The 27907-nt window shown below is 41.3% G+C and overlaps 2 protein-coding genes across 2 annotated transcripts in view; both read left to right on the top strand.

The window, feature by feature from the left end:
- Nucleotides 1-1061: 1061 nt before the first annotated feature.
- On the top strand, nucleotides 1062-17018 carry ube4a (ubiquitination factor E4A). The gene is made up of 20 exons (XM_083914604.1): nucleotides 1062-1123; nucleotides 2932-3098; nucleotides 4399-4575; nucleotides 6693-6805; nucleotides 7910-8062; nucleotides 8198-8357; nucleotides 8445-8647; nucleotides 8815-9006; nucleotides 9734-10067; nucleotides 10271-10397; nucleotides 10582-10889; nucleotides 11202-11337; nucleotides 11465-11655; nucleotides 11994-12094; nucleotides 12597-12710; nucleotides 13411-13585; nucleotides 13680-13860; nucleotides 14044-14191; nucleotides 14331-14488; nucleotides 14691-17018. The coding sequence occupies exons 2-20, from the start codon at nucleotides 2972-2974 to the stop codon at nucleotides 14824-14826; spliced, it is 3234 nt and encodes a 1077-aa protein (XP_083770730.1). The 5' UTR covers nucleotides 1062-1123; nucleotides 2932-2971; the 3' UTR covers nucleotides 14827-17018.
- A 2340-nt stretch (nucleotides 17019-19358) lies between these two features.
- Nucleotides 19359-27907, top strand: part of kmt2a (lysine (K)-specific methyltransferase 2A) — a gene marked incomplete at its 5' end in the record, with an annotated part of 41523 nt that continues 32974 nt past the window's right edge. The window contains 2 exon segments of the mRNA XM_083913463.1: nucleotides 19359-19400; nucleotides 19403-19681. Of these exon segments, the coding sequence (XP_083769589.1) occupies nucleotides 19359-19400; nucleotides 19403-19681 (321 nt within the window).

The following is a 27907-nucleotide window of genomic DNA, read 5'->3' on the forward strand; positions in this document are numbered from 1 at the left end:
ATCTATTTATATTTAGCATTTTCTATAATATTTTCATGTTTTGTAAAGTTCTTATTTTTTTATTGAAAATGTATATAAACTTTAATTTTCTTACATGCTCCAGAGTTATACACAGTAGAAAAAATGTATTTCTTAATGTAGAAACAATAATAACATTAAATGTACAAAGACCGTAAAAACAAAGAAAAAAGGGGTCTGATAAAATAATCATTTCGTGTTTTGTAAAGTTTTTATTTTTTACTGAAAATATATTATTTATTAGCAATAATATTACATTATAAAATAAATAAAAGTACAGGGAGGAGTTATACGCATAAACATACATTTTGATTTCACAAACAAACAACAACAACTGAAATCATGGGGCAATGTAGTGCATAGTGTTCGTCAAGCTGTGAAAAGTCTTTAAAGCTCTTTTGTTTTCAGATACTTTACATACAGATGCAGAGAATATCTGAAGTTCAACGTAAAACAAGTGTGTGCTTGGAAGAATCTGAAGAAATCTGGCCTTGTGAAGATATTTCCCCAGCTATTTTATCATCATTTTTATCATGTTATCAACATCCTTGTTGTCAGACTCTACATTAAAAAACATGACCGTATATTCTGTTATAGGGACCAGGACCTTCTGAGTTTCCCACATTGATAAAAAGATTTGAGTCCAAAAGTGACATGAATGAGTACAAGCATAAAATAAATGAGACAAGGACTCAACCTCCTCTTCACAGAAGGAACATACAGGGGAAACACCAGGTCTAAATGTATGAATAAAGTTATTGCATGGGTTATATCTGTGTACAACTTTAATATGATTTTAACCTGATTGGGGACAAAACATCTATTGAATTCAGTCCAAATAATTCTGCTGATGTTAGGAAGCAGTACTTTCCAACAATGAAAGGAAATAGGACAGTGACTAATAAAATGTATGTAGTGTGTGGCCTTTTAAGGCTTCCGTAGATGTGAGCATTATTAAAGGAATTGTTCTTTAAAGTTACTCAGCTCAGGAGACGCGTCGTCTCGTTCTGATGACGTTTACAATTTCAATTCACTGAGGAGCTGCTGCTGGTTTCGTAGAAGCAATTTTATAAATCAAAAACACACACTTCTTCCCTTCAAACAGGTAGGACAGCCGTCTGTATCGTTTCTATGCATTATTTAGACTAATAATACGCGGAACCCATGTGACGTATGATAAAATCAATGCTGAAATAAGAGTCGTGGTGACCCCATGACAGCTTAGCCTGCTGCTCCACAGGCGAGCTAACGAGCTAACTAGCCCTGCTGCTAACCCTGCGAGCTAGTCAGCTAACTCGCGTCGTGTAGCTAAAGCTGCTGCTGAATTTCGTAATAGGTGACATAGCACGTTTGAAACAGCATCATAGTGGCTGGTTGGAGAAGTCGCTCCACAAAGTGACACGGGTGTAAGTCTGTAAAGTGTGTTAAGGTGCTGGAGTGAACTGATGGGTAACCGTGACAACAGTGATCCTGACAGCCGGTCCATATGTTCAGGAGCACTCGTGTTATTGATTCCCCTTTCTCTACACCAGAGACCATCAACAGGGGGTCCTCAGAGTCACTGCAGGGGGCTCGCCAAATTCTTTGATAATAATATTTTTCTTAAAGATGTGTCTGAAAGTATGCAACGTGTTATTAGCAAAGATACGTTTGTGAAAAACATAATTAAATACAGGCTTGTAGGCAAGAGAGCCACTAACGTAGCCATGCACAGATACAGTTGAGCTGAATGATTCAATGTGCCTTCCTTATGTATGTTTAACATTAAAATATGATGTATAAATATATGAATATGTTAATAATGATCATTGTAATATCTTAGCATTGCATGCAGCATAGAAAGTTGTGTGCACAGGCTTTATGCCACCTTTAGCTTTTAGGCCCAATTTAATATGCAACTCAATTTAATACAATAGTCAATTTAATACAATAGTCAATTTAATACAGTATTTCAGGGTTCCTACGCAGTATGGAATTTCATTTGAGTAATTTCCAGGTCTGGATATGTATGGAAAAAGGGAAAAGAGAAATGTTTGTGTTGTTTCCAGACTATTATCTCACTTTCTAAAATTAAATATTTTAATATTGTTAGGGAAGAATTTATTAAGAAGCCAGAAAAGAAAATGCCAGAGTCCTGTGTGTCTGATACTGAAGGATTTTATTTGCTTAACCAAGGAGAAAGAAGAGTTGTCAACACAAAGTAGTGTGGGAAGCCACCTCAATTCTGCGGCTCAAACGGCAAAGCTCAGATTCTTATACTAGTAAGGTGGATCGAGACAGCAATGAGATGTGCTTACATCTAATTGAGATGTAAGCACATCTCATTGCTAAAATGCATGAACATGATTTTAAGGAAGTGACCCAAACTATCAAATAAATACAATTTATTCTGCAATAAAATTGTATATCGTCCCTCCTGTCCTTTAAATTACTGGAAAATATCCAGCAGTTTTTTGTAATCATTGTCAAGAGATTAAAAACAGTTGAGCATGTCCTTATAACATGCAGAAAATACGAGGTACAGAGGCAGAAAATGTTTGCAGAATGGGGCATTAAAACCCAGTCGTCTGCCTTAATACCTCAAGAAGAAGAGGAAGATGCCCTACTACACCTTTCCAATAATGCTGACTTCAAACAAAAAAAGGGGGATCACATAATTTATGGCACATTTTGATGTAAAGCAGGAACTAATTTGGTAAAAAATATCAAAGTTATGTGGTGGCCAGGAGTTAATTTGAATGAAGTGATGATTTTTTTAAAAAGCTACCAAACTGTTAATGATTAGATACTGAAGTTGTGCAGCTCTGTATGGTTTCACTGTTTAGTTGAGGTGATGATGATGATAGTGGGAAACATACTGTCCAAGTCTTGTTTCATTGCCACTAAGTTGTTCTGTCCGCATCGCTCCTTAAGGCTGGGATCTTGGAGGGAGTGAGTGTTGAGCCCCAATGAGATGACTGACCAGGGCAACAACAACCAGAACATCTCCTGCAACCCCTTCGCTGCCCTCTTCAGCTCTCTGGCTGATGCCAAGAAGTTTGCATCAGGACAGAAACCAGAACAGTCTGCTGAACCACCACGTGAGTAGAGTCCAGAGAAGAAGTGCAGTTCATAACACAATACAGATATTACATCATTTTGGTGTACGAAGCTTCAACATTTTTTATTTCATGGTAGTTTGGGTCTTTTTTGACCTCGTTTTAACATCCGCCCAGAGTGATCCGACCACGAGTGGACAGCTCTCAGTCTGTCAGTTCAAACCTGGCAGCAGAGTTTTTCCCACATGAGTGTGTAATATGTTCAGATTTTTGCGGGTGCATTTTATGAACCTAAAAATAAGGATGTCTACCTGCGGTGACCTGTGCAGCACAGCAGAGGAAAGACAATTTTATTTATTCTCTGTGTTCAGCTCTCAGGACTTTAGTAGCTTCCATCTGAATCTCTGTGGTTAAAAGTTTAGTTTCTCATCTGCACCACTTCATTTGTATTTTCAGATATCTGCTTTACTTTACTGTTATTTAACACTGAGTCATTTTAAGTTTCTGCTGAAGAAAACCCAATTTCCTGATTTTGTAGCTTGTCGCTAAAGCTTTTAAATAATAAACAACTTATTATGAAGAGGGAATTAAAGGGAATTAAATGTGCTTATCCATTTTACAGCCTCTCCGGCTTCTAAATAGCAACAGCAGACATTGCAAAAAAAGAACAGGAATGTTAGTATTAATATACCCTTCATATTGGGTGCATTTTATGAAGCTAAAAATAAGGTTATTGTCTACTGTCTTCCTGTGTCACATCGCTGACAGTTTGATATACACATCCAAAACACACGACTAACTCTCAGTGGTCTCTTTGATATGAGAAAAACTAAAATGATAATGTTTACAAACAGAAAACCAGCCAGAATACACAGAGTTACCTATAGCTCAGATGTCATGGACAAAGCAAGTGAATGAGTACGTTGTCCCGCTTACAGTTGTATGGGCAGTCCTTCAGTGTGGTCCAGGACACGTGCGCTCACTCTGCTAAAAGAGACCGCGTCCAAATGTCTGAGAGATTGGACCTCAATGCATCCTGGCTACATTCACATCTGTCACGCCAGCTTGTATCTGATCACTCAGGAAAGATTTTAGAAACAGGTCTGAACGGGGTCTTTTGGTCGTTCTAACATCTGACTTAAGTTTAGAGATTTACCGATCCGATACCGGTGCTATCATTGTGTATGGCCTGGCTCAGGTTACATCCCCCAAAAATTGGGTCTAAATGACGTAGTATCGAATTGGTGCATAGACTTGCATACTCGCTGATGGCATTTCGGAACAAGTCTACTTAAATGTATCCGTATGGTTTCATACTTACCCTCTCTATCTTGTATCACAGTGGAGGACTCGGGAGAAAGCCAATCAGAGTCGGACAACTCTGTCTCAGACAGTGTTGATGACAATGACGACTCCGTGGCAGAGATCAGCCGCTCCTTCCTGTCCCGGCAGGAGCTGTGCGAACAGCTCAATGTCAATCACATGATCCAGCGAATATTTCTCATTACTCTGGACAACAGTAAGTAAATGGAGCAATGAGACTTTGAACTCTAACTTATACCCCTTTCATACAGCATATGTCCATAGGACTCAGCTCTATTGAGTACGTGTTTAATCAATTAATATGAGACAGCTGTCACAGCTTAAACCCTGCTTTTTATTGTTTGCACACTCCAGTCCGTCTTTAAATTCCAAGCACTTAGAAAGATGAGACTGATAAAGAGTTAGAGTGGATTTCATTGAATAATTACCACATAAAAGTTAAGTGTCAGTTTAATTTCTCTCTTTCTATGCATAGTCATGCTCTCTCCTTGTCCACAAAGTCTTTTTATTCATCTCCATCTCTCTTTCATTCTTCAGTCTTTCTCACTTTTTATGGTCCGTTAATTTACATTTAAACAACAGTATCATTGAAGTAATTCTCACCTTCAATAGTGATGACCGACCACCGAAGCGGAAAGTGTTCAACTCATATCCAATCCATGTCGGCAGAAGGGTTGTGACTAGGGGTGTGATGAGACCCTTAGCTCACAAGACGATACGCGGTACACAACATTGAATTCACGAGACGAGAAAAGATTTTAACAATTTTTAAATTTTAATATTTTCTTGAATTTGATTTCAGCAGAGAGCTGTGGTGGTGCTGCAAGTGTCTTTGCATAGTGCTCGTGTTAGCCGCAGTGTAGCCCGGTCAAGTATACATACAACTTTTCATCTTGACGAGAAATATCATCACATTTTCATAATTCAAGATCTCGTGGTACGATATCTCGTCACACTCCTACTTGTGACCCACTTAGATACATCCCAGACACCATCACAGTGTCGGTCTGAATGGGGTACAATATAGAGGGCAAGCTGGTTTTTACTTTGAGCATACTTTTTTTGGATTATGAACATTGAGAGTGAAATTATCGCTTTAGCTTTCAAATTGTGTCGTGTTGCTTTGGTTTATGACTGAACTGGGCCTTTGCCTAGTTTCTGGTTTAGAAACATGTCCATGACTTAAAGAGTGACAAGCGAGTGTTCTGTAGGTTTATCCAAAGACCCCTGATTACTGTCTATACACATACTGGAATGTAGCTCCATGTGTGTTGCTAAACGGGATTTGTGTTTGGACACCAGTAAAAGGGGTCACTCTGTTGTTTTTTGTAACACACTGAAAATAGTAAACCAGCAGTTCTACCGTGAATTGGTTGTTTAATACCAAAGTTGACCACCGTGAGGCCAGTGTAAAACCCTTTATGCGAGACAGGGTTGTAGAATCAGGTCAGATAATCCAGGTTTAGGAGCGTCAGTAGCTCAGTCCATAGGGACTTTGCTTGGGAACCGAAGGGTCGCTGGACCAAGTATGGAGGTGGATCGGTAACTGGAGATGTGCCAGTTCACCTCCTGGGCAACCTCAAGGCCAACTCGACCAACTGCTCTGGCAGCCCTCTCGCTCTGACATCTCTCTTCAGTTTATGCATCAAAATAAGTCCTATTTGTGCATGTATTTCAGGCCTGTGTGTGTAACATGATAACAGACTGAAAAATACCTTTACTGATAAAGGAATTCTTTGTTTCTCACAATACCAGTAAACCACTTTCCCTGTGGTTTTTGCTTCAAGCTGGAAGGGACATTAGACAGGCAGACAGACAGGTCTGATCATGTCCCTAAGTAGTTTTTTCTGTTGTCTTTAGTGGTCCTTAGTGGTGTTGTCTAGCTATCTTTAAAGTCCAATTTTAAGTTTCCAGTAAGTACTGCAACAAATGACTCACCACCTATAAAATACAAAGAGCATCCACATTGTGAAGTCTCACTGTGAGATGACTAGGGGTCTCTTAACCAGTGAGACTGCCTAAAGATGAGTCATGTTGATCAGGAAATGGAGGCTAAAAGCCCCCCTGCTTTCATATAGTTATGAATTCCTCTGCTGCCTCCTCAGTCTGAAATAAACCAGAGTAAATACCTGCTGTGCATGAAATCCTCCTGTGTATTATTTATTCTAATGTTGATGTTAATGCTGTTGATTTATTTCTCAGCTAAGATTAATCCGGTATCCATGCCTAGAGAGGTTTAAGCTTTACGGGTTGTTATGTGTAATATGATTTGAGCAGCCTTTAGTTTAAGGACCCTGGTTTTAATCACTCCAGGTGACCCCAGTCTGAGAGGAGGTAATGGGATCCCCCCTCGCTGTGTTTACCTGGAGGAGATGGCTGCAGATCTAGATGGACAGGACTGGCTGGACATGGACAACATAGAACAGGTCAGATGCCAACAATGTGTCTTGTTTTTCTCCTCTCAATAAAGCACTAAATGTTTGGTATGGTTGGTGATGAAATGGCTCATTATGTACAAAATAGATGCAGAAGTTTAAGAAATTCATCTTTTGAAGATTTTATGATTTTAATTAGACGGTTATTCCCCCCAATGAAAATAAACGTTGTTTGACTTCATTAGAAACTAAAAAACATTTGAAATGCACCTTTAAGTCATAGTAGTATTAAATAAACAAAGTAAATGAATCAGGATCACTAAATAAATACATACATTTGTAATGGACCATAAACAGCAGTTATCTTTAGTCTAATGCATAAATAACACAATACTATCACCAACAATTTTATTGTTATGAATTCTTCTCGTTCAGAGACCTTTATTGTGAAGGTTATTTTTGCGCATGTTTCCACTGCCATCTTATTCAGCTTATCTCTGTTTCTGCTGTTAACATGCTGTGAAATGCACTCGTGGCTGTGCAGGCAGAGTCTGAGTGTCACCTGTAAACATGCAAACATGCTAGTGGCAGGTGTTCAGTTACAGGAGGCAACCTTTGAGTGCGTTTATTCACGTTATCAGTGCACCTCATCTTGGTGCTGCTGGGTAGAAGTTAACACCACTGATAACAGGAAAAACACACTCAAAAGCCGTCTCAGGTAACTGAACCTGCCACTATGATCCAGGTGACATTATCTGTGACAGCAGTCACAGCTGTGCTTGTTTAAAGGCAGGTGATGCAGGGGTGCAGATTCAGAAGTCACTGATGATGCCATAAAAATGTTAACGTTGCTGCTATAAGGTTGATGTTGCACAAGCATGCTCATAATTTATGAATAAAGCCGTCATATAAAGTTAACTTTCATTTAAATGTAATCATCTAATGACATTACCATGGCTTCATGTGCCACCATGCACAACCGTGGGGTAGGTCCCTGCGTGACCGCGCAGCCATCAGTCACTATCGAGGCCAAGATCTGCAGCTAACGCTAATTTGTAAAACTTTCTACCAGAGCAGATCAACCAGCTGACCTGTTCAATGGGTGAGTAAGCAGATGTACTAAATGTTTCACACAGAGTGATTTGTGTACTCCAGGCTCTGTTCAACCGTCTGCTGGTACTTGAGCCAGGAAACCATCTCATCTACATGACGTCATGCAGCGCTGTTAACCTGTCTGCTGACCGTGATGCTGGAGAGAAGTGTGCCATCCCTTACCTCTTTGCTTGTTACCAGAGGGCCAAAGAAGAGGTGAAAGTTTGTCCCTATAGTAATTGTAGCACTAATTGTAGCATAATTCAGAGATTATGACTATTCTCTGTGATTGGAACATAAAATCAACCAAAGCTCTACCATAATTCAGTGACTTGATTATCTGTGCATTAGGTAAAGAAGGTACCAGAGAAGCTTCTGTCGTTTGCTGTTCGCTGTAAGAACCTTACCGTTTCAAACACACGGACGGTTCTGCTCACCCCAGAGATCTACATCAGCCAGAATATCTACGAACAGCTTCTGGACCTGTTGCTGGAAGGTTTCCGTGGAGCACGTAGGTTAAGCACTGTTTCCTTTCTTGTGTATTTGTCTTACTTATCTAGTTATCTTTTTAGTTTCTTATAATGTCGCTGTGTTTCAGAACCAGAGGACGTGGTTGAGTTCGTGGAGGAGGTCATTGTTGGCCTGCTCTCTGACCAGGAGGTGCGTACCTTCGAGGAGGTGATGGTACCAGTGTTTGATATCTTCCAGGGACGCGTCAAAGACTTGGACCTGTGCCAGCCTGTCCTTTACTTCTACCTTGATGTTCTACTCTATTTCAGTCACCATAAAGATATTGCCAAGGTCAGGAGACGCACAGAGATATTTTCAAATGTTATTGTAAATTTGACGTCTTACAACAAATGCTCATTTCAGTGCCCACTACTAATCGAGTAATATATGATAACATACAATAATATCATAATCATAAATCTCCAAATCCTTCCAATAGCTGTTCTTTTCCCCCTCAGGTATTGGTGGAACACATTCAGCCCAAAGACCCAGCTAATGGTTTGCAGTACCAGAAGACCCTACTGGGAACAGTATTGAGTATCTCCTGCTTGTTGAAAACTCCAGGTGTAGTGGAGGGACATGGCTACTTCCTGAACCCCTCCCGCTCCAGCGCCCAGGAGATAAAGGTCCAGGAGGCCAACATCCACCAGGTAAACAGATACTCTTTAGTTTGATGTTGCTGTCTGCCTTTATTAAGAAATTAAACCATTAACGGCGTGATCACACTGTCCTTTTGGCCGCGGCCAAAACCGTTTTTTCAGCTAAAGCCTAGTACCTTTAAGCCATGTGAGTGCACCCGCTCCGCGCTCAACTGCGGCCAGCGGACCGTCCACGGCCCGCTTGAAAGAGGTGGGCTTTAGCGGAGCCGTTTGCACATGTACGAGCACGAGCGTGCGCACGTGCACGAGCACGAGCACGAGCCCTACGGCAGTAGCGTTATGTCCGCCTGTTCGGACATGTAAATAGAAGGACGGACCATGCGCGACATTTAACAACAACAACAATGGCGGTGAAAGGTTCATGTTGGTGTGGTGTGGGGGTGGAGAGTTTACTGCAGATTTGGTCGGATGAAAATATTCAAAAACAGTCGACAAGACGCACAAAAACTCCGAGGTCTATGGAAAGATTTGTAAACAAAGCCACACACACGCGATCAATGCGTGTGACGTGTGACGGCTTGATGGCGTATGGACAGAAAGAAGCATTGGCCGAGGCCCTGGCAGTGTGAGTACAAACGGGGCTGGGGCGCGGGGGGGAGAGGGAGGGGGGACAAGTACCCTAAAGTCCAGGTCGTGGTCCGGGAGGACAGTGTGAGCAGACCCTAAGTGATTGTAAAACTACAAATGTCTAATGCTGTTTACTCCCCTTGCGTTGCAGTTTATGGGTCAGTTTCATGACAAGCTACACCAGATCTTAAAAAACTTTCTCCAACGATCTGGCGAGACGCGCCACTTGCTGCTCTCGTGGTTGGGCAACTGTCTGCAGGCGAATGCTGGCCGGGCCAAAATATGGGCCAATCAGATGCCAGAGATCTTCTTCCAGATGTACGCTTCAGATGCATTCTTCTTAAACTTGGGTGCAGCACTGCTGAAGCTGTGCCAGCCCTTCTGCAGGCCGCGTTCACCCAAACTGCTCACCTTCAACCCTACGTACTGCGCCCTCAAAGAGCTCAGCGAAGAAGAGAGGCGCAACCGCAATGTGCATGCCACAGGTTAATATATGGGAAAATTAGCATCAATAACCCTTCCCTTTTGCCTTTTTAAATACATTATTTAATCATTTCTAAATCAGTAAATCAGTCTTACTGCAGCTGCTCTGGTATATGTTTTGCTTTTATAAGTGGACTTAAAGCAGCAGGAATCTAGAGTATACACAACATTTCATGTCTAAATGAGCATCAATTTCTTAAACCAGGTCTCGACAAGGAAACCTGTCTGATCCCAGTGCCCCCTCAGCAGCCAGTGGAGACTGCGCAGTCTTACAGCCTGCTGACTGAAAACCTCATCCTCACACAACTCACCCTGCATCTTGGCTTCCACAGGTACATACCTTCAGACAAGCACCAACACAACTTGGATGAAGACGTTAAAGAAGTATTTGTTTCACAGATTCCGCAGAAAGATAGTTGACTGTATGTTCCTCATGTTCTATGTCAGCATTAAACCATATTGTCTTGTTCTGTTTGTGTCCATGCACCTGTGCGCATGCATAATGTGCCTGTGCAGACTCCATGAGCAGATGGTGAAGATGAACCAGTCTCTCCACCGGCTCCAGGTGACGTGGCAGGATGCTCAGCGAACAGGCAACCCGATGTCGGAGCAGCTCCTGGAGCAGTTTGAGCGTCTGATGATTGTTTACCTGTCAACCAAAGCTGCAACCACGCAGCCCGCCATGCTGCAATGCTGCCTTAACCTCCAAGCTTCCACAGCTGCTCTGCTGGTTCAGCTTGGTTTGGAGAACCAGGGGCCTGAACATGTAGCACTCAGTTTCCCCCTGCCCTCCCTACAGAATACTGTGCTCTGCTATGTACCAGGTAGGAAAGATCTTCCCTTCCACTACAATCGAACTGAAAGCCCATCAAACTTTAAAGTTATTGTCAAAATTCACTTTTCATTAATGACTTTATAAAATGCTGCAGGGTTCAGGCTCGTATTATGAAAAATGTCAGTTGGTTCTGATAATTAAATATTTAACTTTTGGGTTATATAATACTGATACCAACAATCTTTATAAATGACTGCAGCTGTGCATGCAAAGAAGTGGTTAGTCACTCCTACTACAATTATTCATTCATGCTGAACATTCCTTCATGTGATAGTCATTACTTAAATGTGTTGTTTGTCAGAGTTTTTTGCAGAGAACTTGGGAGATTGTATCATCTTCCTGCGGCGATTTGCAGACGATGTTTTGGAGACTTCTTCTGTAGAAAGTCTGGAGCAGATTCTTAACTTCATCACTGTCTTCATGGGTAACGTAGAGAGGTACATGACTTACAGAGTTGCCTGACGTAATTTGTCATTTCTCAGTGATTGTGGTCGGTTGAAAGGAAGAATTGTGAGGCCCAATTGGATTTTTGCGTCAATCCTTCCTGTCCTGTATGCACGACAGGATGAAGAACCCACATCTAAGAGCAAAGCTTGCAGAGGTCTTGGAGGCGGTGATGCCCCACATGGAGCCGGTGGCTCCTGGTGCAGCTCAGCCAATAGTGTTTCAGCGAGAGAGAGTCTTCTGCTCCTATAGACATGCGCCTCAGCTGGCCGAGGCCCTCATCACCGTGTTTGTAGACATTGAATTTACAGGTATTGGGTTCCTCACAAGTTTTGACTTTCTAATGTTTGTTGTAAATGAAAACAGCATTGGACTGTTGAATTGTATTGGATAAAGCCATATTTGATTGCTTAACAGGTGCCATCACAAAGCATACTAGGAAAGAGTAGAAGTCTTTGATTAAAAGGTCACCTAACATTAAATAAAATAAAATAAAAACTGACTTTTGGGATCCTTTGGGGTATTTTTCTCTTCATGCGAAGAGTTTGTTTGAAGATTGTGTGTGAACACCTGTGTGTGTTCAAGAAAATGAAAACGAATAGAAGGTAGCAATGTCTGATTTTTATTTAGTTTTCCTTTTTTTTTTCAGGTGATCCTCATCAGTTCGAACAGAAATTCAACTACAGAAGACCCATGTATCCCATCCTCAAGTACATGTGGGGCAAAGATAACTACAGAGAGAGTATCAAGGTAATAAGAAACTGTTGTCTTCTGAGATTTTCCAAGTAAACTTTTATCCAAAAGGTCCAGGCAACATACATGAGCTACTGTACAACAATACTGGTATTAGATAAATATTGTCAGGATGGCGGAATAGGAAACATATAAACATATTGATAATATTTTGCTTTGGGTGTACATACAAATCTTAATCATCATCATCAGGTGTATAACAGAGTTTATGATCAGGAAACTTAAACAATAGCAAACAATACAAAGATAACCTTTACTATGTGGCTATTCCTTTACTGAATTATGAGAAAAATATGCTAAATCATGATATATATCGTCCAGGATTTTTTATTATATTTCGATCTATCTGAGCTAGGTTTTAGGCAATAGAATGAGTGAGGGTAAAAACAGACATGTATTGTTTATTACTAGGGGATTTTACATATATTGCATAAATGTAGTTGACTGAGCAGATTGATCCCAGTGTGCTCTTCATTTAGTTTGACTTCTCTTGTTTCAGCATTTGGCGCACTATGCATCTGAGAACCTGGAGGCCATGAACCCCCCTCTGTTCCTCAGGTACCTCAACTTACTGATGAATGATGCCATCTTCCTACTGGATGAGGCCATTCAGGTGAGATCACCAAAAACAATTTCCATCACATTATTATTATTATGTAGTATAGTGACCTGCTTTATGTTTTCATGTCTATTCAGTTTGTTGCGGTGCTTAATTTGCATTTAATTGCACAGATTATCAACTATGGGGATATAAACTGTTAACAAAAGTGCCAATCAATTTAAATTCTTATGAATAAAAACTTGTTTATTTAGCTTTTTTTTTTATAGAAGTCCATCCATAAGTCCATCTTCTTCTCAGTCTCTTCTTTTTTTCTCGCTGTGCAGCTCGACGCAAGTTATCTATATGACACCTCCTCATTTCCATACAAAAACTTAAGTAAACGTGTTGTTGAAGCTACACAGGGCTGTATAAGGTAAAACCAGAAGAGTTTCGGAGGAAATGAGCACGTCTGGCGCATTGCAGGGCTATACTTGCGTGCATGCATGCACGTATGTGTGTGGCAAGACGGAGATTCGGGGAGATGATATGTGAAGTGACGGCGCCGGCTCATTATTTGTTAAACACATTGAGAGTCAGCTGGTGCAGAGGAAATAAAGTGTGCTCCTCACATTCAGTGCATATTTAACGGACAGAGAGCATCGATGCGCCGCTTTAGTCAGATGCTCGCTCGCTGTTGGGATCACTCATAGAGGATCGCTCAATCTGGTGAATGTTTCTTGCGCCCCATCCCTACATCTTTTTTATCTTGTAGTACCTGAGTAAAATCAAGGTTCTGCAGTTGGAGCGGGATCGAGGGGAGTGGGAAGGCCTCGCCCCCGACGCCCGAAGAGAGAAGGAGTCAAGCCTGCAGATGTTTGGACAGCTGGGACGCTTTCACAACATCATGTCTAACGAGACCATCGGCACTCTGGCCTTCCTCACCTCAGGTCAGAAACGATTTGATTCTTCATATCGATTCATCCAGTTAGAGTTTGTCTTCATCCCATGTGCGTTTTCCTTTTTAATTTTTCTCATTTCCAGAGATCAAGGGGATCTTTGTGCACCCCTTCCTGGCTGAGAGGATCATCTCCATGCTGAATTACTTCCTGCAGCACCTGGTGGGTCCTAAAATGGGTGCTCTTAAAGTCAAGGACTTCAGTGAGTTCGACTTCAAGCCCCAGCAGCTTGTTTCTGACATCTGCACCATCTACCTGAATCTGGGGTATGTTGTGAGCACTCCTCTTTGTGGAATTGTGAAGTCAACTGTTAAAAAAATCTTTTGTTTTGTTTAACCTCATTACTTTTTGGTGACATTCTCTCTAGAGGAGAAATACAGTGGCACATTGTGTGCGATCACTATTGTCGCTTCCAATTAAAAAAATAAAAAAAATCTGTTTTTTTGCAGTGATGAGGAGAATTTCTGTGCTACAGTCCCAAAGGATGGACGATCGTACTCGCCTACCCTCTTCTCCCAAACAGTCAGGGTACTGAAGAAGATAAACAAGCCTGGGGATATGATTGTGGCTTTTGGACTCATTGCAGATAAAATAAAGGTATCATTTGACGCAGTGAGATAATACTAGAATGTATCTTTTTCCACAGATCGTTGTTTTATGAATCTATGCAGTGTTCACTGTGGTGAATTTGGGTGGAAGACACTGAAAAGGTTTGTTGTTATTGTGGCTGTTTTAGTCTCATGCAGACCGGCAGCAACAGGAGGAGGAGACGTATGCAGATGCCCCAGATGAGTTCTTGGATCCCATCATGTCCACTCTGATGCTCGATCCTGTTCTTCTTCCCTCCTCCAACGTCACAGTTGACCGCTCAACTATAGCAAGGCATCTCCTCAGGTTAGTTACTTCCTACAAAACACCGAATTCCTTCAGATGGTTGTCATTATTTGTCTTTTCCGTCTGCAGAAGTGGGATACCTGAGTCTTTATTGTGATCTGATTAATCACTATTACTGAACAGTCAGAAAATAAAACTTGTGAATGAGATGTAAACTTGGAGTCAAATAAGTTACCATTTAATGATTATGTCCTCCTTGCAGTGACCAGACAGACCCTTTCAACCGCAGTCCTCTAACCATGGACCAGATCAGGCCAAACGAGGAACTCAAACAGCAGATCTTACAGTGGCTGGATAAGCATAAGCAGGAGAGGCTGCAGCTGGGACCCAGTGGCTAGCTGTGCTCCCTCGCTGTGATAAACAAAGACTGCATCCCTGTTTTCTCTCCCGGCTCACGACTCGCGTGCTCCTCTGCTTCTCGGCTAATCCATGGTGTGCTTGCCTCTGTGGATTTCTTCTGACTCCTCCGGTCAGACTAACATCGCATTAGCCTTTACATGCAGCCTTCACGCTCAGTGGATTCTCTCTGTGACAACAGTCAAAGGCAAACGGTAGCCCACCAGCTGCTGACAACTTCAGAATCCACGCCTATCCGCGCAGTAGCTGTCCGACTCCCATAATGCCCTATGGTAACATAAGTAGGGTGATACAAGTGCTCTGTTTCCTCTCTCCCTGAAAACTGTGTATTAATTAGTTCTTATTACAATCAGAACTGTGGCCAGAAGTCTCACTTTCAACAGGACTTGTTGAATGTACTGTATGAACTGACTGACCAGCGAATCCGATTTTATACTGCAAGGTAAGTATTTTCTGGGAACTCTTGAGGTAGAACATTTAAGGAATTGTTTATGATTTGGCCTTGAGTTCACCTTCATAAAGAATACATTATGCACTGCCTTTTAAACTTCTTGAACACCCTACAGTTCAGCACTTTGGTGAAACCCCAAGCAGCATTGTAAATAAACTTAATTAAAGGCCAGGCACAAGTAATATTGAAGTTAATTGTGTGTGACTTTTCTTTTTATTGGAAATAATGTGGATTTACTTGGAGACTTTCAAAATGTTGTTCACTGTAATAAGACACCTGAAGCACAAAGCCATTCTTTAGGCACTTTTTTCCCTGTGCTTTAACATAAATAGATGTGTATGATATTAAACCCTATTTACACTACCTTGAACCACATTTTAGGATTTAATACATGCTACTAAAATCACTTGATTGTTGAGAGCTAGGCATTGATGAAGAAATTTGCTTAGTATGCTCACAGAGGCTACAAAATAATACTAATTGAAAGTGGTGTGATGGGCATCTTGAAAAGCAAAAAACTTCATTTTATAGTTTGAAAGTGTTTAGTTTTTGGAAATAACATGTTTGCTCACAACTCATCACTGGCTGCAGTACTTCTCGTGACAAGTAAACTAATCCTTATTTGTAAAATAAGAGAAAAGCCCCTTTGAGACACTCAACAGTGATCATGGGCACAACATTACTACTCCTGGCACAAAAAGGAACAAAGATAATGTCAAAACACCACTTTCGAGTTAAATTTTTTATTGTTCAAACTGTAAAAAAACAAACATGGTGGCTGTTCTTGAAACGTGATCAAATTCCTCCTAAATTGTCCATCAGACCTGAAAAATAAGCCATGCAGTTGCAGAACCATGCTTCATAATACATCAACAATGCCTAATTTTGATTAAAAAATTGGAGACAAAGTCCAAACATCTGCTGATTTGTCTGGTGCATCTTTGACTGAACTGAACGGCTTCTCAGGTGGATGTTTCTAAACTCTAAACTGGTGTCAAAATCTTTTCTTCTCTTATTTCCAGTAAGATATATATATATATATATATTTTTTTTTTTTTTTTAAACTCAATATTTTCTCAATATATACCAACCCCTAGTTTCCTTTAATATTAAAGTCTTTACAATGGCCGCAGTTCTTCTGATTGAACCAAACAAAAGCCAAAATATTGGGTGTTCAATAATGTTTGACCAGCAGTGTATATAGAAATCATTGTCATCCTTTGAATTAACATTTAACCAGATTAACTGATGTATGCTGACCTAGCATCTTGAACAGATCTTTTTGTTGTGTGCAAGAATAATGCATTAACACGTGGGCAAGCAAATGATCAATAGAATCGGTGCCTAAAACCAAGAGCCTTGCAGTTAAAGTCAGCAAATGAGGATCTGACTTGTTTCGTATTCTTAAGAGACATAATTATGAGTTTGTTTCTTCGGGGCATACGGGGAGCTCAGCTGTGGGTAGAATTTAAAAAGAAGGAAGATCAGAAAAAGATTACCTGTTTTTGAGTAGCTTTTTTGCATTAAAGGGTTTTAATTCAAAATCAAGTGTGGTTGTATAAAATGTGAGAGAAAGATTATGTATTTGTTGGCATGCCCTCATACTGTATGTTGAATATCTACCACCTGAATGATTACATGGGTTAAAATATAATGCAATATTTTCATTTTAATTGTGATTATCAAATGTTTATTTTGGATGTACAGTATGATTAAGAAATAAAACCAATGTGCGTTACATAAGATGCTATTTTCTCTTTCAGATATACGAGTTCAGTCCATTGCATTGAGTTAAAATTCTGATACAGAGAAAAAACCCTGGCTTGTTTGTAGTTTTTTAAACCAATCACAGTTGTCTTGGGTCGGCCGGTTGTCAGGCATTATAATGTAGACAAACAGGTAAATGGAACAAACAGCAAAAAAATAAGAAGTTTATTTGTAAATAGAGATTATTTATTTTTGCCTCATATTTTAGAATAAAGTTGAGGTAAATATTTTGTCTCAAGGACAATATGAATGTATCAATTGCTTTATTTTGTCTCCAAGTTGCTTCTAAGTCGCTTGTATAGTAGTGATGTCTATACGTCGGGCAATCTCAGCAACTATACGTGAAATTCTTTAGAGCCAGAGCTCCCCATGTTCAGTATTTACTAACAATCATCACATGGCTTTAAGAGCTCAAACTCATTTGTTTTGGGCCACATGAACTCCCATCGTTGTGCATGCAGCGGCTCAAGGTTGTAACTTGCGCATTTAACAATGTAAACCTTTATTTACACAATTAGCTGTTTCTTTTAATGTGTATCAAAGAAACAGTTAAGGTTATAGGAGCCACATATTTGTTGTTGGATTCTTCATCTTCACTAAAAGTATCCGTTCTTACTTTTCTATAGTACTATATGTATATACATTGTACATGTATGATCATAACTTTCAGAATTGTAAACATATTTATAACATATAATTCAACTTTGCATGTGTTTGGTGGTAATCAAACTAAATTGTCTGTAGTTATTAGTTGATTACAGTGAATGACATTATCACATGTGAAACAATCAATCCTGCTGATTCTCAAAATAAGACTTAGTGTTGGGAATATCAGTACTTTGGGTATTGAACCACCCACCCCAGAAGGATTTGTGACTGCAAAGTCTGGCACACACTGAACTGGGACCACCAGTCCTTGTCCCTGTAACTAATACTGTAATGTAGCTTTGTCATAAATCAGTCAGGACTAATTTACCTAATCTTTATGGGTTTTTATAATGGGCTGAAGGAACCTTATAGTTCTTATTACTTTTGTTTTCTTTGGGTTCAGGGTTCCTACACATTTTCCATTTTAAAACTCAAACAAATTTCTAGACTTTTCAGTCAATATTAAACATCTGAACACAAATTGTTAGATGTTTATGTAAATAAATGGTTTTAAAATCAAACTTTTAACATGTATGTTAAATTCTGACTATATGCCATTATGTTGCCAAGTAATTACAAGACATTTTTACCTACGTATTGTTGCTCATTTAAGTGAATGAACTCCAAACCGAGACATTTCCAACGCACAGCATTTTATTCAAGCTAAATGCTAAAAGAGTGCAATTAATAACTGTGTATCTGCAAACACTACAGACAGGAACATTAGGGATGTGAAATTAACCAGGAACTCCAAAAGAAAACACAAGTCTATGCTTCATTGGCTGTTAGATGGAGTAAACATACTTGTAAATAAATCAAATCAAATCATAAATAAAAATGAGAATCATCTGCAAACGGTAACCATTCTACAGCCAGCTTGATTCGTTTCATACCATCTACTGGTCGGCTGTGTTGCGTTAGTAAGCTTGTTTCGATTTGTATATTTAAATATATTTTATTTTAGAAAGTGAGATAATAGTCTGGAAACAACACAAACATTTTGCCATGCTCTTTTCCCTTTTTCCATACTTATCCAGACCTGGAAATAACTCAAATTAAATTCCATAAGGCTTGGGGACTCTGTGGCCCTATCCTAAAGCCATGCGACCTGGAGAGCTTGCAGGTGAGTTCCTGCTGATCAGGCCCCAGGTTTCAGACCTTTTTCCTTCTCCATGCATTTTTAAAATGAGAATTTATTTTGTAAAATAAAAACTGGTATGAGTGTTGTTATATGGGAGTGGGGCAGCAGATGAATACTCTTCCCTGGGCTGCAGAATTCATTGCAACGCCCCTGCCTTAATACAGAGAACTATTACAAGTATGCTACTATCAATACGCTATTGTTTTTTCAGTGGTAGTTTGTATTGCGTTATCTTGGAGTTTGGCTACAGCTTACAAAAAAGCTGCTCACTCTTCTTATTGTTTAGGAAACCGCAGCGCAAGCTAACGGTCTTGTCCTTCCTTGTGATTCAAGTGCGAGGCTCCTTTCCCGGGCAAAGCCCCTGAACCTGATTTGGATTCAGCCATGCAGAGTCTGAATAGGGGCCGCTGAGGAAATGCATTGTCGGGGTTTCTTCAGTTCCGCCCCGCAACCTGCATAACGACGTGTCGGCCAGTGAGAGCGGAGCGCTGTGGTGGAGGTTGTTTATGTGGAGTGCTGGGTTAGGGTTCCGCCCACCGAGGTATCTGTGATCGCAGGGCAGACAGGCAGAGAGTGTAAAATGGCGCACAGCTGTCGGTGGCGGTTCCCCGCTCGGCCCGGAGGGAGCTGCAACTCCGGTACCGGGAGGAGAGCGGGCCGAATTAGGGTTACTGCCTCTCTGCGGAGTGTCTCGGGAACCCACCACCCAAACGCGGCCGGACTCGGACCCGGGTTTGACGCTGCACTACAGGTCTCTTCGGTTATCGGGAGCAACCTGCAGACATTTCGGGATGTTTTGGGGGAATCGAGTGACTCGAGCAGCGGGGAGGTAAGCATAGGACAGGACAGGACTGGAGCAGCCCGACGGTAACCCCGGCAACATCGTTTTAATTGGGAGAGCCGTTGCTTACGTTCCAAATGAAGAGCTAACGGTTACCAACTGCCCAACCGCTGACCATCTTTTCCTCCTCCTTTAACGTTTAAGTGTGGCTGTGTGAGCAAACTTGTCATTTCCAGGATGCTCAGTTAACTTTGAGTTGGTTTGTGTGGCCTTTTAACTCCTACAGTAACGTGTTATAACGTCAACTTTAGTTACAAACAACACAGACACCAAACGGTTATCAGATTTATGGTCTCAACAGTCCTAACTGGAAAGAAAGTTTTCTTGAGGACAGGCTACATCAGTTTGGATGAACTGATGCTAACGTTACACTGCTATCCCACCATAACCAGAACACTGTGGAGAAACCCTGGTGTTATCTTGGTTAGTAACAACATACAACACAGTCACCACATAAGCACATGCTGGCACATTTGGTGACCAACCTACTAAGCAACCGGTTTATTCGTAAACGTTAGCTACTTGACATTAGCTTGATGAGCCTATATCTTATTCATGTAGTATCAACACAGTAGAAGTTATCACCCCGTATTAGCATTAATATTCAGTTATACAATAAAAATATGCTTTAAACATCGTATATGTTTATCATAACAACGTTTTATGGTGGTGTAATACCATAGGGTAACATAGATAGCGTGTAATATGTTTGGAAACATGTCAACTTGAACACAGTGGTTTGTGACAAGCTAATGTGAACTTAGCGTCAACGTATCCGAGAAAGAGGCTGTTCGTTAGTCACTTTACTGACTTCCACGTCATTATATGATATTTTTTGCTACCGAAATAGCTTTAGTAGTTACGACATTAGCTTTAAGGGCTGTGCTGTTTGCAGTTAGGTGTCACAACCTGCGAGGCTTGATTGGTTAGCTCGCAGGCTAGCTGTCTAACATCTCACAGCTAAAACTACACCATTATCATCCTGTTAAAGTTGCAGGTTTTGCTCGTGAGGTTGCTGTGTTTTCTTCCAGGCAGCATATTATTGCTATGTAGCGGGTTTAAAGCATCGTAGCTAAAAGTTGGCGAAAGCTCATACACACAAAACTAAATCATTGCTGTTTAGTGTTAAGCTAGGACAGCTACCATGCTACGCACTACGCCACGCTAGCCATCGGGGCTATTGCTGATGCATAGGAAAATGGGAGGTGGACATGTTTTCCCCCTTCTCTACACAGCCAGTGCAGAGCGAGGACCATAATAATATCGGGTTTATAATGCTTGGGAGATGCCGTCTGATACACAGCCACATACTCAAAACCACTCAATTTAGTGTTGAAGTGCTTCCAAGAGTGCATCCGCAGGATTTGATGTCTGATTTCGCTGAGACTTGCTAGTGACAGTGCGCATGCAGGGCTGGCTACAATAACAACGAGCCCCTTCTTGACGGACCGTGTGATGTGGGGGTGTGTTCGCCTTAGCGAACTACCATCTTCCTTCTTCATGATGAGCAGCATGCGTTCATTGCAGTGGGAGTACACTGTGTGGGGATGTTTACCACCTACTCCAGTGCTCCACAGACTTACGTATTTGGTTGAAGCATATTAGTATTTGCATGCACACTAGTTAGGCATTTAGGTATGCTATTTTAATTATTATTCTGAACTTATGCTTGGATTTGTACATACATTTTGAGTTATGGTTTGGAGATTGTAATAGTACCTATTAAAGTGTAGCAGTCAGACTTTGTAGAATATTGTAAAACTATTTCCTGATGTGTTTTTAACGTCTAAATTTCATGATATTCTGGATAAACATAATTTGTATTTGAAATGTACCATTTGTGAGCAAATAACTTCTTAAGTAATTAGGAGTCCCTTCGACCCCTTGCTCCTAAAGACTAACAATAGTAGCAGTGTTTTGGATGTGTGTAGACAGACTGGACCGTCCCCATGGAACTTAGATTATATGGGAGGTGCAGCCACAGCTGATCAGGATTGTTTATTGATTTTGAATTAGTTTTATGATTTTCTGGAAAAACAAATTCAAAGTATCAGTTTTTTTAAATGGCTCTTTAAGTCCCTCTCAATCCCTACTTTGAGAGACTGACAATAAGTGAGGGTATAACCGTATTTAGGATGTTTGCATGCATAGACTGACATACATATACATACAGTCTCAGTGCAACTTCAATCTTATGATGACTGCAGACACAGCGTAGGGATTTACTTGATTTTTACTTACATTGGTGCTTAACATCACAGCTTTATGATATTTCAGAGAAACATTAATGTTATGCGAAACATAATCTCTGTAGGCAAATGGCTTTTTAAGTGATTAGGCTCTTCGCCTCCCTACCCCAGTGAATGAGAGTATATCAGCAGTATTTAGGATGTGTGGAGACCCGACCATTAAATCCCCATGGAACCTGAAGCCTATGGAAGTTGCGGACACAGCATGGTGATTTCATTGAGAGGATGTGTAGTGCCTGTCTGGCCAGACCAGGGCAGGATTGTTCAGGCTCACTGCAGCCTGCTGAGCTCACAGGGCGACCCTGAACAGAGCGCCAGCCGGACACTTGGCCACCCCTCCTTCCCCCATCCAGGCAGAAAGACCCAAATCCACTTCAGACAAATAAACCCCGTCTGAGAGGCAGAGCAACTTTTCTTCTGACAGCTGCCACTTTGGAATGGATTACTAAGCCTATTGGGGTGGCTCAAAAGGGTGCTTGTCGGCTGTTGCTGTCCAAATGAAGGCATTTGTTAGCTTTTGTATGTGTGTAGGGAATTCATTTTCTTGATCCGGCCAAATTGCCGTTGGTTATTTTGGTGCCGAGTGCAGTCCATGTAGATTTTTTTGTAAATGTGTGACCTTATCACTTCCATCCCCCCAACCTCAACCCCAACCTCACTGTCTACTTAATCATACTTTGCATCATTTTCTCTTTTTGTTCTTGGTCCGTTCTATCTTTTCTTCTGCTGCATCCATTCCACTCACATATTATTACCAATGTTTAATCATTCATACAAAAGTGAAGCTGATTAGATGCATCAACCTAAATGTGTCCTTGCCTCACTGGTTTGAGAGAAATAGTGTGTTTGAGCGGAAGGGGCTCCAGTCCAGCAGGTGTTTGGCCTATTTAAATGGAAGACCCCCCCATCCTTTCCCCCCTCCGCCCGCTTACCCATCCCCGAGACAGCGTGTGGATTGGAGCAGGAAGCTTTGTGTCTGCTTTTATTCTAGCTCTCACAAAGTGCAGGCGGCTGAAAGAGCACAGGCAGGGATATCAAAGAGTGCGGGGCGACCCCCCTCCTCCCAACGGGACAACGCTGGGAGGAGAATTAGTCACAGACCCTCCCATCCATGGCTTTATTCTGCTACAGCAGAATGCTTTAGGAGTTGGCTGACTGGGAGAAAGGCGGCAATTGTGTTGTCTTTCTTACTCTCTTTGTGTGTGTGTGTGTGTGTGTGTGTGTGTGTGTGTGTGTGTGTGTGTGTGTGTGTGTGTGTGTGTGTGTGTGTGTGTGTGTGTGTGTGTGTGTGTGTGTGTGTGTGTGTGTGTGTGTGTGTGTGTGTGTGTGTGTGTGTGTGTGTGTGTGTGTGTGTGTGTGTGTGTGTGTGTGTGTGTGTGTGTGTGTGTGTGTGTGTGTGTGTGTGTGTGTGTGTGTGTGTGTGTGTGTGTGTGTGTGTGTGTGTGTGTGTGTGTGTGTGTGTGTGTGTGTGTGTGTGTGTGTGTGTGTGTGTGTGTGTGTGTGTGTGTGTGTGTGTGTGTGTGTATAAACAGGGTTTATCTAACCCTGCTCCAGCTACTAACTGTCATTTCTTTACCTAAGAGGTGTAGGAAGAGGAGTCATCTTGCCCGGGAAACTGTTTGTTTTGGTCTGTGTGCTGTCGAGCAAATGTGAAACAGTTGCACTTAGTGTTGGGGCACTTGAAAAAACAAATGTCCACCTTTTGCTTGGGGCTGACAGGGGTCACAAAGCAGTGCCACTGTGTAATTCACTCTGGTGGAGGAAACAAGCTGTTCTAATCAGCGACTAAGACTGGATATTCAACCGTACTGCCCTTTGTTATTGCTCATTTTTTGCTGCTTTCTATATAGAGTGATGCTTGAGATTCCTCTGTGGCCTTTTTAAGAGATGTGTCATCAGAGGGGCATATATGAGTATGAGCTCATCACCTATTTAAATTCCAGGAAGGGATGAGGCATCGGGTCTGTACAGTAAATCCAAGAGGAAAGCTTCCTGGAATGTGTCAAGAAAATGTTGTTTTCAGTCAGTAGGGAGGAATGACTTATGATGTTCTCTAACATCAAACTGACGGACGGGGTCCTCATCTGAAAACCTGGCCTCTTATTTTTTCTAATTACTGATGTTTTCCTTTCTCAAAGTGAATAACTTCTGACTTTAAAGTCACAGTATTCTTTTCTGTAGGACTTTTGCCATTTTTCGACTGCATGGTACGGCTCGACTCTATTTGACTCGCTCTTTGGTGGTCTTTCAAATAGTTGTGGATAGTACCTGTTGCCTGATACTTTTTTTGGGGCAGTTCTTCAAGCCTTGTTATTGTATAGGACAGACAGGAAAAGAGGTGTGGGTGGGTATGCAGCAAAGGGCTGCAGGTCAGAGTAGAACCTGTGGCCACTGCCTTGAGGACCTTCCGCCCTTTTACATGGGGCGACTGCTCCATGTAAAAGGGCTGGATACTTTCTTTTGGTACTACCTTAGTCAGGGTTCCAAGCAAGCTTAGCAGATACTACAGGGTGGAGTTAAAACACTGCAGAACACTGGTTTGAGAGAACCATCACTAGTGTGACATAGGACATCCAGCACAAACCCACACTTTTTCACATAGCCACGCGGCCGTCAATAGTCAGCACAATTTCTTTATATCCACTTGACCAGATTTTAAAAAATGGTATCCCGCGGAACTACATTGTACACTGCACCGTACTATTGATGAAGTTCAGATGTTGCTTCGTTGCGGATGAAAAGTTCAGCAATTGTAGTTTGTGTGTTGTGTTGTGTAGTGTTTTTCACGCAGTATCGCTATGGCGATCAACTGACGATCCCTTCCTACACTGAGGAAGTACTATCTGCAGTGGTAAACGAAACGATAAAATGCTGGTACCAAACACTGAGTCGCGTCAAGCAGAGCAACACGGCATTTGATGTCAAATGTTACCTATTGCCACATCATACAGACTCTAATGATTGCATTTATAATCAAATGGTGCTTGAGATGGTGATCTTTGAATTTAATCGTGGTATCGTATCATGCCGTTAATAAGGGGGAAATATGGTGCATGGGGCAGTTTGGGTATGGGAGCGGCACGTGTCACATAACTGAGGTGTCCAGGTTTCCAGTCCAACTTAAGACATTTTTCACATTACTTTGCGTCTTTCCCAGTCTTTTATGTTTGCCCCTAAGACTAAAAGAACATTTTTTTGTGGGAAAAGAATAGATTACGCTGTTTGTCAGTGTTGCCTTTAGATCACTTCAAATTTAATCTGTTAAATTCTTTTGCTTTCTTACAACATGAACACGTACATTATGAACTATGTGCACAGTCACCTACATACTGTAGATGTCAAATCAATACTACAAAAATGATTGGTTGGTTATGGTATGAGTCAATATAGCTCATTGTATTTTAACACATTAATGTGATACCATTTGCAGCATGCGGTTGGTGGTATGGTAGCGACTTCAGTTTAACACTTGTGAAAAGTAACACTCAGTGCTGCTTAGTTCTTAGAAAAGTTAGTGTACAACATACCAGGTAGATTAGTATGATTCCTCAGTACTTTATATTGTCAAACTGTTCCTTCAAAGGAATGCCTGTACTGTTCAGGTATACTTAATATTGTGTTATTTTAAAGTGCTTTAAAGTTAGGCGTTTAATGTGAAACCACCAAAGGAAGTGGTGACAATGCCAGAAACATCAGCTAATGTTACCAAAAATCTTATGATAAAAAATGATTATAGATGTAGATATTTTGTGTTGGGTTGTGAGAAATTGAAACATTGCAGTGATGAAAAAGATGTTATTACCCATCTTTTGTGGTGTGATGAATGTAGATTGAAAGTGTACATCTAATGAACAATTTGTTTGCGGTTCAGTACCTAGCCAAAGAGATAGTTATGCATTGAAAACCATAATATAACAGACCCCAATACCGATGTTATAATCCCAATAACAGTGTGATTAAATTGAAACAAATAAAATCCCTTGGTTAAAGGCACAATAAAAAAGAATCCCTCTCAATCATCACTTATGACCCACTGGAAGTGTGTGGTCGTGTTATCTGTATCTGCAGAGATCCTGCCCTCTGCCTTGATTTTCTTTCTTTGTGTTCTGTTAACGACCCCAAAGAAATGACAATAAAGCCAGGCGAGACGCTAGGCACACAGAGCTCGAATTAATCTTGGGTTGGCTCACACCCTTGAAACAGGGAGGAGGGGCCATCTTTGAATGTTGTGTTTACAAACCGACAAATCCTACTCCTACTAAATCTGTTGTTGTTTGTGCTATTTTCTTCTTTGAGACCAGAGGTGACCCTAGGTGCAGCCTTTGTACTCAAAGCCCACACCCAACCTACATACCATTACATTTTGCTGTGTTCTATGAATAAAACGCTGCTTCCTTAATGGTGCCAGTAAATGTAAATAGCAATTGCAAATCAATGGCATATGAAGATAATTTGTAAGTGACATGGTCGGCTGGTCACGATAAGATGGTCTGTTTTTACTTCTCAGATTCCACTAAGTTATGAGCTGTATGTGATTACAGCTTTTATGAGCACCTGCAGGCTAGAGCTGCATGCACAAATTCTCACTAATGAGGACTTACATAGGTGGTTAAAATAAATCTTAATAAACCTTAGTCTGGAAATCAAGCAATTCAAAATAAAGATGCATTGCAGAAAGCCATTTGCTAAGCAAGGAATAACTTTTCTAGCTTAAAGCCTGGTGTGAACCTTTAGACTCTTCTTTGGAAACTGGAGACCAATGTGTCTTAATGTTGCCTTGAAAGGCGGCAAAAGTCCTGTTAACATTCTCAGAATGCAAAAGTGCTGTCAAAATGATATAGAGAAGTATACCTCAAACCAAATTCACATCCGTCTCATAACTTTCAGGGACAGTCCCTTGCACCTCCTGAAAATGAGAGTGTTGCTTCCACAATGACTCAGATCAGTTTCCCCTTTTCTATCTTTTTATGATTTATATGAAGTAATTTATGCATTGATCAGTTACATAGGATGTGACGGACCAGCAGGAAGATAAACTGCTTAGGATTTCATGGTGAAACTGACAGCAACAGCCAGCGAAGATGAAGAAGAACTTGTGTTTAAAAACATTCGTCTTAGGTCTTTCCAGTAACCTTATTACTCCTTGCATTTTGCAAGGAAGCACATGAACCTTACCTTTCCTGTCTACTACTGTGTTTGTTTACCTCTTGATGTTACCTCCCTATGCCTGCCCTACTATTGAGCTCATGGTGAGCCTTGTGTTTCACACGCTGCTGCTCTGTGCTCGGCAACCAGTGGGCGTGGAGAAAGCAAGCAAGCGAGCAATGAGTGAGTGACTGAAAGTGTTTGGGAGCATGGCAGAGCAAAGGAATAAGTGGGAGTTGTCGTGTGTAGGAGGCCTGTTTAGATTAGGATTTGGCAAGCTTCTGCATGAGCATGTTGAAACCCCAAACCCCTTTCATCCTCTCTGCTCCTAGGAGATGGCTTGCGCTCCCTCTGTTGTTGATGATGCATGTGGTCAAGATGCTGCTTCCTTGTGTCGTTTTCCCCCTTCACCCTCCTCCCACAGCCCTCCTCCCTTTCTCACTCATGTTTGCTACTTGCCTTGCCTGTGCTCCCCTCCCCCGCATCCTCACTGTATGTTCGACTTGTTTACATCTTGACGTGCAGTTCACACACAGGGGGTGTGTCCTTTCTTGTTTTTCTCTAACTGTGTGCATGTGTCGCTGACAGAATCAGGTGATACATGTGGGCATGTATGAACGTGCACGCACATGAACCTATGCAGTCCGCTCTATGCATGCTACTCGCACTACCACAGCGAGTCAGAGCTGGCCGTTTGGTCCTCCGCCCCCCTGTGCTCTTCAACAGCACCAACCAAGAGCAGCAGCTTGTTTAGAGAGGAGGGTGCTGGTATTACTGGGAGGAGAGGAGAAGAAGAGAGAGACTGAAAGTGAAGAGAGAT

This window comes from Echiichthys vipera, assembly GCF_963691815.1.
Source record: "Echiichthys vipera genome assembly, chromosome: 5".
NCBI lineage: Eukaryota > Metazoa > Chordata > Actinopteri > Perciformes > Trachinidae > Echiichthys > Echiichthys vipera.

Coding starts and splice junctions, on each gene's coding strand:
- ube4a (XM_083914604.1), top strand. CDS start 2,972: ATGACTGACCAGGGCAACAACAACCAGAACATCTCCTGCAACCCCTTC. Junction 3,099..4,398: donor ACAGTCTGCTGAACCACCAC/GTGAGTAGAGTC, acceptor CTTGTATCACAG/TGGAGGACTCGGGAGAAAGC. Junction 4,576..6,692: donor TCTCATTACTCTGGACAACA/GTAAGTAAATGG, acceptor TAATCACTCCAG/GTGACCCCAGTCTGAGAGGA.